This window comes from Salvelinus alpinus, chromosome 39 (assembly GCF_045679555.1).
Source record: "Salvelinus alpinus chromosome 39, SLU_Salpinus.1, whole genome shotgun sequence".
Lineage (NCBI taxonomy): Eukaryota > Metazoa > Chordata > Actinopteri > Salmoniformes > Salmonidae > Salvelinus > Salvelinus alpinus.
Window position 1 is genome coordinate 7,852,067 of NC_092124.1, and position 13,882 is coordinate 7,865,948.

The following is a 13,882-nucleotide window of genomic DNA, read 5'->3' on the forward strand; positions in this document are numbered from 1 at the left end:
ACTTCTCATAACTTCTTGGTATACTATTTATTGAACGAAATGCAGTACATTTTAAAAAACTAGTTAGAATGTGATATTGTTGTGCAAGATGGCTTAGTAATCAGGGGGATTATTGCATACTATCTAAAAAAACTGACCAAGACCCAATTCCGGTTAACCACATCTGTGATAAACATCTGTGGTAAACACGAGTCACACATGCGCATAGGGGAAAGGGCCTACCTCCTGCCATTCCTCTGTATCTGTCGACGATCTTGACACTTCTGTGACGACTGGCGAGGACGCGCTCCCGTGATACCTTCAGGTCCAGTAGCTGTAGTTTCCTCCGCAATGCCCTGTTTTCTTTCTGGCTTTGAGTAATTTCTAAACGAAACACTGCGTAGTCGTCGTCTACGAGTTTACAGATCTCTGCCACGGCTGCATTCGCTAGCACCTCCATGATGGAGGCTATTTGAGTGTGAAAAACCATACATGTATCCATTATTCGCTAGCCAACGTTAGCAGTTACCGAGAACAATTATCAACCAAGTCCTGTCTCCAACGTGAATTAAACACTACCTGGTGTAAGTATGTTATGCTGTTAAATGAGTCATATTTTGAATTACAATGTGTTAATGCACGGCTAAATAACGACAAACGCTAATGTGGAAATTATTCTTGGTCACTATTCACTTCCGTTTATACTGAAGAGAAAGGATCTTATTGGTTGGCATTGTAGCTGAAAGGGTGTGGTTACATTTTTAAGTTATGCGCGCTGTTCTTTGAATTATGGTACTGCTTATTACATTACAAATCAAATGTACTATGATCATTCTATTTCAAGCTCAGCGCAGACTTGTTTAGAAAGAACTGTTAGCAAGAATAGTGTAGAAAATAAATTACTTTATTCGAGCTACATCACCTCAGTAAGGTAAATATTAAACTGTCCTTGTTCTAGCCCAGGTTTATTGTCTCTCTAAAAACAGGTATTTACACAAGCCTGTTTCAAATAACCACACACCCCTTATTAACTAGTTAATTACCCTCATACCCCAAGACACTTCACATAACTATAATATCAGCTAAAGAATGGTTCCCAGATATCCCCTGCATAAAACTCAAGCCACACCACTACGATTTCTCTCCATTGTGGACACTCCTATGTCTGTTAACATTAGTCAGGAAGGAGAAGGTCTTGTATCATAGTTTACACTTGTAGGGCCTCTCCTTGGTGGGAACGGTCTGGTGCTTCTTCACATACTGTAGTTTGCGTTAGCAAAGCACTTCCCACACGTGGGCAAGGCATAAGGCTTGTCAGTGTCCATCCTAATGCTTAGCCTCCCACATTGTGACCCAATGACACCAGAGGAGGTAGAAGCAGGAGGCACCACCCTCAGGTTGTTAGTCTTTGAGCTCCCTCCTTGACATCTAGCCATTGTTTAGGTGTTGTTGGGATTGTGTGCTGTGTTGTAGGCTAGGTGCTTCTTCTGGTGAGCTGTTATGATCTTTATGACTAAATGATGTATACATTTAACGTAGAACTATAACTAATTGAATTCTTCCCTGTTTTTCTGTATTGATAAATAATGTTAGTCTATAAGAAAGAGGTTATGTAGCATGTACATGGGAAGAGAGGAAGGTATGTGTGTGCCTAAAGAAATAAAGTGGATCATTAAACTATGTTTGAACCTGACTCGGCTGTAACTCTGGGGAGATAAGATAGGACATGGAGAGCCCCTCCAGATTTCCCGTATCTGGAGGGGACTGGAACTGTCAGCTGTGTGGTAATAAACTTTGGTGAGACTCCAGGAGAAGAAGAGAGAATCCAAAGTTTAGTGTGTATGTACAGTATATCACAAAAGTGAGTACACCCCTCATTTTTGTAAATATTTGAGTATCTTTTCATGTGACAACACTGAAGAAATGAGACTTTGCTACAATGTAAAGTAGTGAGTGTACAGCTTGTATAACAGTGTACATTTGCTGTCCCCTCAAAATAACTCAACACACAGCCATTAATGTCTAAACCGCTGGCAACAAAAGTGAGTACACCCCTAAATGAAAATGTCCAAATTGGGCCCAAAGTGTCAATATTTTGTGTGGCCACCATCATTTTCCAGCACTGCCTTAACCCTCTTGGGCATGGAGTTCACCAGAGCTTCACAGGTTGCCACTGGAGTCCTCTTCCATGACGACATCACGGAGCTGGTGGATGTTAGAGACCTTGCACTCCTCCACCTTCCGTTTGAGGATGCCCCACAGATGCTCAATAGGGTTTAGGTCTGGAGACATGCTTGGCCAGTCCATCACCTTTACCCTCAGCTTCTTTAGCAAGGCAGTGGTCGTCTTGGAGGTGTGTTTGGGGTCGTTATCATGTTGGAATACTGCCCTGCGGCCCAGTCTCCGAAGGGAGGGGATCATGCTCTGCTTCAGTATGTCACAGTACATGTTGGCATTCATGGTTCCCTCAATGAACTGTAGCTCCCCAGTGCCGGCAGCACTCATGCAGCCCCAGACCATGACACTCCCACCACCATGCTTGACTGTAGGCAAGACACACTTGTCTTTGTACTACTCACCTGGTTGCCGCCACACATGCTTGACACCATCTGAACCAAATAAGTTTATCTTGGTCTCATCAGACCACAGGACATGGTTCCAGTAATCCATGTCCTTAGTTTGCTTGTCTTCAGCAAACTGTTTGCGGGCTTTCTTGTGCATCATCTTTAGAAGAGGCTTCCTTCTGGGACGACAGCCATGCAGACCAATTTGATGCAGTGTACGGCGTATGGTCTGAGCACTGACAGGCTGACCCCCCACCCCTTCAACCTCTGCAGCAATGCTGGCAGCACTCATACGTCTATTTCCCAAAGACAACCTCTGGATATGACGCTGAGCACGTGCACTCAACTTCTTTGGTCGACCATGGCGAGGCCTGTTCTGAGTGGAACCTGTCCAGTTAAACCGCTGTATGGTCTTGGCCACCGTGCTGCAGCACAGTTTCAGGGTCTTGGCAATCTTCTTATAGCCCAGGCCATCTTTATGTAGAGCAACAATTCTTTTTTTCAGATCCTCAGAGAGTTCTTTGCCATGAGGTGCCATGTTGAACTTCCAGTGACCAGTCAGTATGAGGGAGTGTGAGAGCGATGACACCAAATTTAACACACCTGCTCCCCATTCACACCTGAGACCTTGTAACACTAACGAGTCACATGACACCGGGGAGGGAAATGGCTAATTGGGCCCAATTTGGACATTTTCACTTAGGGGTGTACTCACTTTTGTTGCCAGCGGTTTAGACATTAATGTCTGTGTGTTGAGTTATTTTGAGGGGACAGCAAATTTACACTGTTATACAAGCTGTACACTCACTACTTTACATTGTAGCAAAGTGTCATTTCTTCAGTGTTGTCACATGAAAAGATATACTCAAATATTTACAAAAATGTGAGGGGTGTACTCACTTTTGTGATATACTGTATGTGCATAGGTTAAGAGAATATTATAAAAGGGACGTTTTGGTAAATGCACAGCAGATCTCTCGTGAATAAACTTTGCTGACAATTGTAGACTGGACTCTGTCTGTTTCATTTCAATAAGAACCTTACAAATTCTTAGTAACAGACAGAGTAGTTTAAGTGAAGTTCAGTTTATGAACATTGAGAAAGAAATTGTCTTAACATGAATGCTCAACCTGACCCTGTCTTTATTGGTGGGGTAACGATGAGGCAACTTAGGAAGGCTAGACCCAGGTCCAGGCTTTCTTTGAACCCATTCACCAGGCATTAGACAAGATCCTGAAGGGGAATAAAGGCTTCCTGTTAGACTCCCACCAGGGGGAAACTCCCACCACTCTCTGTGAAGGCTAAAGCCAAAGATGACCTGCTCAGTTCATCATGGATACTGTGATGTTTGTATCATAGGAACAGGAGGGTCTCTCTCTATCAGCCTCAGGCCTTGCTTCATCACTGCACTGAGACTGTGAAGAGAAGGGTCTGGGCTGCAGACTGGATCCCTGACTGGAGCCTCGGTCTCTCTGATGACCACCAGGTCAGAGGTTGTTCAGTCCACCTGTGTCCACTGCTTGTGTTTCTGTGTGGTGGTGGAGTCTCTGTCCCTCGGGGTTCAGTCCTGGTTCAGACTCGGGAATGAAAAGGGACGGCTCCTGATCCAGGGTCCTGATCCAGGGCCAGTGTTTGTGACCAGCCGCTTCAGAGGTCCAGTCTCTCCCGCCTTCAACACTGGATATCAGTAGGTCCTCATTGACTGCAGACTGTGATAACAAATTTAACAGAAAAGCATAAAAGTTTATATAAGAAACTCTTTGCTGTACACATAGAAACATGACATTATAAAATGTTAACTACTGTCAAGCCCCATCTTGAACACTGTGATTTAAGTACCTAACAATATTGAGCCATTGGAGTTCATTATGGGAGATAAAAAGTAAATGCGTTGATTAAAGAATTAAGTATGTTTTGGTTCGACTGAGATAAGGGAAACTCAGTCCCTGCAATGATACAAAAATAACCAAGTCATTCAGCAGAGTCAATTTTGTATTTAATTTCAACAAAATGGTCATACTCACATTACGTTAAGTATAAGTCATTTTTAGAATACTTTGGAAAAGGTTCAACATTACATTACACACATCTTCAGATGTTAGAGCGTTGGGCCAGTAACCGAAAGGTTGCTAGATTGAATCCCCGAGCTGACAAGGTAAAGATCTGTCATTTTGCCCCTGAACATGCAGTTAACCCACTGTAAATAAGATTTTTTTTCTTAACTGACTTGCCTAGTTAAATACAAATGTAAAAATTAACCCTAATTGCTCCAGGGTCACCATCAATAATGGCTGATCCCTGGCTGTGACCCCAGGGGTGTCTCAGGGGGAGTTGGGATAGACACAAAACATACCCCTCCCCAGCATCAAACAACAGGACAAGGTTGTCACTTTTCATTAGTTAATCATTTTTACAGACACCATCACCATATCATCTACTCTATCTCATCATACTCATTCTTTCCTCAGTTCACCTCATCCAGTTCCCTATACATCCAAAACCAACATAATTAATGACAAACTAACTAGTATTACATCACTATACACTACTGTTGTGTGAATTTTCTGCTGGTGTATCCTGAATCTAGTCTCTGTGAACCTCTTCCCACAGTGCATGCAGGTGAATGGCCTCTCTCCCGTGTGAACCTTCAGGTGCATCTTCAGCTGGTGCAGTTGGAAGAACACCCTTTCACACTGGGGGCAACTGTAGGATTTATTTTGAACGGTAGTGTATGCTGAGCACTTGTTGGCTGATTTTCCTTCACTCTGCGGTCCAACTCATCCCAAATCATCTCAATTGGGTTGAGGTCGGCTGACTGTGAAAAACAAATTATAGTCCCACTAAGCGCAAACCCAATGGGATAGCGTATCGGTGCAGAATGCTGTGATAGCCATGCTGGTTAAGTGTGCCTTAAATTGTAAATAAATCAGACAGTGTCACCAGCAAAGCACCCCTACACCATCACACCTCCTCCTCCATGCTTCACAGTGGGAACCACACATGCGCAGATCATCCGTTCACCTACTCTGCGTCTCACAAAGACACAGAAGTTGGAACCAAAAAGCTTAAATTTGGACTCATCAGAACAAAGGACAGATTTCCACTTGTCTAATGTTGATTGTTCATGTTTCTTGGCCCAAGCAAGTCTCTTCTTCTTATTGGTGTCCTTTAATAGTGGTTTCTTTGCAGCAATTCAACCATGACATGCTATAAATTCTCAAACAACACAAAGATTCCTTGATGCCCTTCCAGACTCCCTCTGCCTACCCAAGGACGTCAGAGGACAAAAATTGAGGAACTCAATTTAACCTTGCGCAATACCCTAGATGCAGTTGCACCCCTAAAAACGAAAAACATTTGTCATAAGAAACTAGCTCCCTGGTATACAGAAAATACCCGAGCTCTGAAGCAAGCTTCCAGAACATTGGAACGGAAATGACGCCACACCAAACTGGAAGTCTTCCGACTAGCTTGGAAAGACAGTACCGTGCCGTATCGAAGAGCCCTCACTGCTCGATCATCCTATTTTTCCAACTTAATTGAGGAAAATAAGAACAATCCGAAATTTATAATTGATACTGTCGCAAAGCTAACTAAAAAGCAGCATTCCCCAAGTGAGGATGGCTTTCACTTCAGCAGTAATAAATTCATTAACTTCTTTGAGGAAAAGATCATGATAATTAGAAAGCAAATTACGGACTCCTCTTTAAATCTGCGTATTCATCCAAAGCTCAGTTGTCCTGAGTCTGCACAACTCTGCCAGGACCTAGGATCAAGAGAGACACTCAAGTGTTTTAGTACTATATCTCTTGACACAATGATGAAAATAATCATGGCCTCTAAACCTTCAAGCTGCATACTGGACCCTATTCCAACTAAACTACTGAAAGAGCTGCTTCCTGTGCTTGGCCCTCCTATGTTGAACATAATAAACGGCTCTCTATCCACCGGATGTGTACCAAACTCACTAAAAGTGGCAGTAATAAAGCCTCTCTTGAAAAAGCCAAACCTTGACCCAGAAAATATAAAAAACTATCGGCCTATATCGAATCTTCCATTCCTCTCAAAGAATTTTGAAATTTCACTGCCTTCCTGAAGACAAACAATGTATATGAAATGCTTCAGTCTGGTTTTAGACCCCATCATAGCACTGAGAGACTGCACTTGTGAAGGTGGTAAATGACATTTTAATGGCGTCAGACCGAGGCTCTGCATCTGTCCTCGTGCTCCTAGACCTTAGTGCTGACTTTGATACCATCGATCACCACATTCTTTTGGAGAGATTGGAAACCCAAATTGGTCTACACGGACAAGTTCTGGCCTGGTTTAGATCTTATCTGTCAGAAAGATATCAGTTTGTCTCTGTGAATGGTTTGTCCTCTGACAAATCAACTGTAAATTTCAGTGTTCCTCAAGGTTCCGTTTTAGGACCACTATTGTTTTCACTATATATTATACCTCTTGGGGATGTCATTCGAAAACATAATGTTAACTTTCACTGCTATGCGGATGACACACAGCTGTACATTTCAATGAAACATGGTGAAGCCCCAAAATTGCCCTCTCTAGAAGCCTGTGTTTCAGACATAAGGAAGTGGATGGCTGAAAACGTTCTACCTTTTTAAAAATTTTAAAATGTTACCCCCTTTTCTCCCCAATTTTTCGTGGTATCCAATCGCTAGTAATTACTATCTTGTCTCACCGCTACCACTCCTGTACGGGCTCGGGAGAGACGAAGGTCGAAAGCCATGCGTCCTCCGAAGCACAACCCAACCAAGCCGCACTGCTTCTTTAACATAGCGCGCCTCCGACCCGGAAGCCAGCCGCACCAATGTGTCGGAGGAAACACCGTGCACCTGGCCCCCTTGGCTAGCGCGCACTGCGCCCGGCCCGCCACGGGAGTCGCTGGAGCGCGATGAGACAAGGATATCCCTACCGGCCAAACCCTCCCTAACCCGGACGACGCTGGCCCAATTGTGCGTCGCCCCACGGACCTCCCGGTCGCGGCCGGCTGCGACAGAGCCTGGGCGCGAACCCAGACACTCTGGTGGCGCAGCTAGCACTGCGATGCAGTGCCCTAGACCACTGCGCCACCCGGGAGGCCCAAAACGTTCTACTTTTAAACTCGGACAAAACAGAGATGCTTGTTCTAGGTCGCAAGAAACAAAGATATCTTCTGTTGAATCTGACAATTAATCTTGATGGTTGTAAAGTCGTCTCAAATAAAACTGTGAAGGACCTCGGCATTACTCTGGACCCTGATCTCTCTTTTGACAAACATATCAAGACTGTTTCAAGGACAGCTTTTTTCCATCTACGTAACATTGCAAAAATCAGAAATTTTCTGTCCAAAAATGATGCAGAAAAATTAATCCATGCTTTTGTTGCTTCTAGGTTAGACTACTGCAATGCTCTACTTTCCGGCTACCCGGATAAAGCACTAAATAAACTTCAGTTAGTGCTAAATACGGCTGCTAGAATCCTGACTTGAACCAAAAAATGTGATCATATTACTCCAGTGCTAGCCTGGCTTCCTGTTAAAGCAAGGGCTGATTTCAAGGTTTTATTGTTAACCTACAAAGCGTTACATGGGCTTGCTCCTACCTATCTTTCCGAATTGGTCCTGCCGTACATACCTACACGTACGCTACGGTCACAAGACGCCGGCCTCCTAAATGTCCCTAGAATTTCTAAGCAAACAGCTGGAGGCAGGGCTTTCTCCTATAGATCTCAATTTTTATGGAATGGTCTGCCTACCCATGTGAGAGACGCAGACTCGGTCTCAACCTTTAAGTCTTTATTGAAGACTCATCTCTTCAGTAGGTCCTATGATTGAGTGTAGTCTGGCCCAGGAGTGTGAAGGTGAACGGAAAGGCTCTGGAGCAACGAACCGCCCTTGCTGTCTCTGCCTGGCCGGTTCCCCTCTCTCCACTGGGATTCTCTGCCTCTAACCCTATTACAGGGGCTGAGTCACTGGCTTACTGGTGCTCTTTCATGCTGTCCCTAGGAGGGGTGTGTCACTTGAGTGGGTTGAGTCACTGACGTGATCTTCCTGTCTGGGTTGGCGCCCCCCCTTGGGTTGTGGCAGAGATCTTTGTGGGCTATACTCGGCCTTGTCTCAGGATGGTAAGTTGGTGGTTGAAGATATCCCTCTAGTGGTGTGGGGGCTGTGCCTTGGCAAAGTGGGTGTGGTTATATCCTTCCTGTATGGCCCTGTCCGGGGGTATCATCAGATGGGGTCACAGTGTCTCCTGACCCCTCCTGTCTCAGCCTCCAGTATTTATGCTGCATTAGTTTATGTGTCGGGGGGCTAAGGTCAGTTTGTTATATCTGGAGTACTTGTCCTGTCTTATCCGGTGTCCTGTGTGAATTTAAGTATGCTCTCTCTAATTCTCTCTTTCTCTCTTTCTTTCTCTCTCTCGGAGGACCTGAGCCCTAGGACCATGCCTCAGGACGACCTGACATGATGACTCCTTGCTGTCCCCAGTCCACCTGGCTGTGCTGCTGCTCCAGTTCCAACTGTTCTGCCTGCGGCTATGGAACCCTGACCTGTTCACCGGACGTGCTACCTGTCCCAGACCTGCTGTTTTCAACTCTCTAGAGACCGCAGGAGCGGTAGAGATACTCTTAATGATCGGCTATGAAAAGCCAACTGACATTTACTCCTGAGGTGCTGCACCCTCGACAACTACTGTGATTATTATTATTTGACCATGCTGGTCATTTATGAACATTTGAACATCTTGGCCATGTTCTGTTATAATCTCCACCCGGCACAGCCAGAAGAGGACTGGCCACCCCTCGTAGCCTGGTTCCTCTCTAGGTTTCTTCCTAGGTTTTGGCCTTTCTAGGGAGTTTTTCCTAGCCACCGTGCTTCTACACCTGCATTTCTTGCTGTTTGGGGTTTTAGGCTGGGTTTCTGTACAGCAATTTGAGATATCAGCTGATGTACGAAGGGCTATATAAATACATTTTATTTTATTTGATCCCAAAAACTAAAGCCGGTATGATGCTTCAGCCCACCATCTAGGTTTGAAGGAAGCCAAGGAAACTAAGGCCAATTTGAATTATAAACGATAAACAAGCAAATAAAAAGGCAACACATCAAAAGGACAACATGATTTCTCATTAATTAACAGATTTAATCACCTATTTTTAGTACATAAAGGAACAGGTACCACCTGATTATGCCAAATAATGTTGGGAGGGACATTATATTTGTTATGAATAGAACATAGGTAAAAACCACATTTAGAGGAGAAATATAGTGTTACTCTTGTTAGCAGTTGTTATTCTTTAATAACACAGACCCCAAAGTAAATCAGGGGGAGGAAAATAGGTTTATTCAGATAGGACAAATCATGCTTGGAAGTAGATGGTCATTCTCCCCTGTCCTCAGTGATGCTCTCCTGAGTGATTCTCTCCAGTGAACAAAGGGACAGGATGTAGTTTATAACCCAGCCCTAACCTGTGTTTGACCAATTAGAATTCCTTGCAATAAAACTGGGCCAATGGCCATATAACAAGTATCCTATTTCAGGTTGGACCAATGAGAACGTGCCACACGTAGCTATAAGTTCAGGATCGACATTCCTAACAGATGTTGAACTGAAAACCAACTATTTCCATTGATAATTCCCGTTTGACCGTTAGTACTCTATTGACTTTTAGTACTTTTGACCTCTCGCCCTCTGTGTTGTGTATTTATCTTCGAAAAATTCTTACACTCTTCAATAACATGACAGTGTTTTGGCTATTCTAGCACACCAAACAACAAGTCTGTATCATCTGAGAATGTGAGCATATCTAGATACTCAATTGAGGGAATTAGTAATCCCAAAAACACCCAGTCTTACCCCAGGACACTTCACATGATAACTATAATATCTCAGATAAAGAATAGTTCCCAGATATCCTCTGTGTACATCTCAAGCCACACTGCTATGATTTCTTCCCATTGTGGACACTCCTATGTTTGGTAAGGATACTCAGGAAGGAAATACTCTTGTAACATAAGCACCTGGTTCTAACTTGCGTCCTTTGTCCTGATCTTGTCCACATTCTGATTGTGCCCACATTTTTAGACAGGTGTAGACAATCAAAAGACACACTGTGATCTGATTGTGATCAGATCACCCTGCTCACCTCCGAAGCTAGTCAAGACACGTATTGTCTGGACAGAGAAACCATTTAAATCATCATTATTCCAACCACTAATATCATTGACAGGTGGCACTATTAAGATCTATATGTGATATCTTATAGTCCATACTCCCAACTGCACAAATGAATGAAACTCATGCCTGTTGGCCCTTGATTATGTCCCAATGTCAATGTCATGGGGATTATCTGATTTGTCCAACCAGACGATCTCTCACCTGAGCCGCCACAACCGTCCTTTACTGTCCACGCTTTGTCCATTTGATCTGTGCAGCAGCAGCATGAGAGAAGTTTAGATGTGATCTCTCCATGATCACTCTACGTGCTTGGTCTCAGGACAACTCATGCAGCACTCCTGAGAAAGGTTGACACAGGTTGCAGGCTCGGACTCAGGTCTCGGGTAATAGTTGTTAGGGACAGGGCCGTCGTGGGTGCCATAACTTCAGCCTGTTAGAGGGGGTGGGGTTAATTTCACACTGATCTGGTCAAATTCCTTTCATGCATTGAGCTACCGTCCTATCACCATGACCTCGATAGAAGACAGACCAGGACAACAGTTTAGGAAACGTCTGATTCAGAACTTCAAGACAAATTATTCACTGTGGCTTATTATATTTTCCAACATTCTTAATACAAATGTCTAAAACAAATGTTGAGGAAAATAACAGAACAATTTTGAAACCATTTGGCAAGTTGACTTATACTTTCCTTTTATATTTGGCGATCTAACTGCAGAGTTACAGGGTCAGGGAGTTAAAGGGCCAACCCTCGGGTTGAAATCTCAACAATACAGCAGACCCAATCTGGTGAGTTTGTATTGAAGCAAAGACAATACCAGACAACACAACAAAGGCAATACACTTGAGCAGAAAATTGAGCATTCCATTTTATATTCAAACTTCACCCAATGTCTCTGGCCTTTCAAGTGAGGGTAATCAGGCCTCACCAGAAAGTCAGAACAGAGGTCAACAACATTAAGTGAGTCTGTTCTTTCTCTTTTCTTTCCCTGTACTTCAGACTAATTATTTTAAAACATTTTCTGTAGGAGGTTCACATTGTTTTTCAGTACATTTCTCATTTATTGTCCGAAACCAAAATTCGGACAATAAATACTTGTTATTTGCGTGTCCTTTAAGGCGCATACTTTCTCACCCATGAAGAACCAAATAAAAAGACCAGACACAATAAATCAGACGTGGTATTAACACCACTAACAAGTACTTATAAGTATAGACGTGTGTGTGTGTGTGTGGGTGGGTGGGTGGGTGGGTGTGGGTGGGTGGGTGGGTGGTCAAAAGTAGGGGTGAAAAAAAACAAATGACCAGGCCTTTTTTCATTTCAGAGCTCTGTTAATGGTTTTGGGTACCTTCACACTAAGAATTTCACTAACTGCTCTCCAAATACAGCAGGCCTAAGGAAGCATTGCAAAGGAAGAGATACAGAATCATTGTTAAACTCATCTGAATACTTGGTACTGGACATTCAATCAGTCCTGAAAGCTAAAATATATATATATAGTTTTCACTATGCTACATTTTAATCCAGTCAACAAAAAAAAAGACAAATTCTAAATCTTAATCATTCCTAAAAGTTATAAATTCTCCATCTTAATTAGTCCTAAAAATGAAATATTCGGTACTACAAGGCATATGTACCTCCCTCCTTTTTTCCAATTGAGCTCACTGCCTTTTGTCAGGAAGCCTCGAAAAAACCATGCGTTCATATTATCATACTGGAGACATCAGATGATACAGGGTCCCATTAAGCGAAATAGGCAGCTACTAAAGTTAACAATCCCAGAGCTCCTTTCACTGGTAATCTTATGGTCTAGACCTGTTGCATTGACATATGGCTTGCTTCTGTATTTTCTGTCCCTGGGCCATCAACTAGTCAAAATATGAAACCTGTTGTTTAACAAATCTGCTAGGGCCTACAAAAAAATTGGTGCCGGTTTATCGGCACTTTTTTCCCCCCACAGCCCTTGTACAAAAACATTTATTATACACTGCTCAAAAAAATAAAGGGAACACTAAAATAACACATCCTAGATCTGAATGAATTAAATATTCTTATTAAATACTTTTTTCTTTACATAGTTGAATGTGCTGACAACAAAATCACACAACAATTATCAATGGAAATCAAATTTATCAACCCATGGAGGTCTGGATTTGGAGTCACACTCAAAATTAAAGTGGAAAACTACACTACAGGCTGATCCAACTTTGATGTAATGTCCTTAAAACAAGTCAAAATGAGGCTCAGTAGTGTGTGTGGCCTCCACGTGCCTGTATGACCTCCCTACAACGCCTGGGCATGCTCCTGATGAGGTGGCGGATGGTCTCCTGAGGGATCTCCTCCCAGACCTGGACTAAAGCATCCGCCAACTCCTGGACAGTCTGTGGTGCAACGTGGCGTTGGTGGATGGAGCGAGACATGATGTCCCAGATGTGCTCAATTGGATTCAGGTCTGGGGAGCGGGCGGGCCAGTCCATAGCATCAATGCCTTCCTCTTGCAGGAACTGCTGACACACTCCAGCCACATGAGGTCTAGCATTGTTTTGCATTAGGAGGAACCCAGGGCCAACCGCACCAGCATATGGTCTCACAAGGGGTCTGAGGATCTCATCTCGGTACCTAATGGCATCAGGCTACCTCTGGCGAGCACATGGAGGGCTGTGCGGCCCCCCAAAGAAATGCCACACCATGACTGACCCACCGCCAAACCGGTCATGCTGGAGGATGTTGCAGGCAGCAGAAGGTTCTCCACGGCGTCTCCAGACTCTGTCACGTGCTCAGTGTGAACCTGCTTTCATCTGTGAAGAGCACAGGGCGCCAGTGGCGAATTTGCCAATCTTGGTGTTCTCTGGCAAATGCCAAACGTCCTGCACGGTGTTGGGCTGTAAGCACAACCCCCACCTGTGGACGTCGGGCCCTCATACCACCCTCATGGAGTCTGTTTCTGACCGTTTGAGCAGACACATGCACATTTGTGGCCTGCTGGAGGTCATTTTGCAGGGCTCTGGCAGTGCTCCTCCTGCTCCTCCTTGCACAAAGGCGGAGGTAGCGGTCCTACTGCTGGGTTGTTGCCCTCCTACGGCCTCCTCCACGTCTCCTGATGTACTGGCCTGTCTCCTGGTAGCGCCTCCATGCTCTGGACACTACGCTGACAGACACAG

General features: G+C 44.1%; 1 protein-coding gene across 1 annotated transcript in view; it reads right to left on the minus strand.

The window, feature by feature from the left end:
• LOC139566696 (zinc finger protein 236-like) overlaps window positions 1-13,882 on the minus strand; it is a 53,685-nt gene that overhangs the window by 12,123 nt on the left and 27,680 nt on the right. The window contains exon 12 of the mRNA XM_071387945.1: window positions 223-487. Within this exon, the coding sequence (XP_071244046.1) occupies window positions 223-487 (265 nt within the window). The remainder of the gene's footprint in view (window positions 1-222; window positions 488-13,882) is intronic.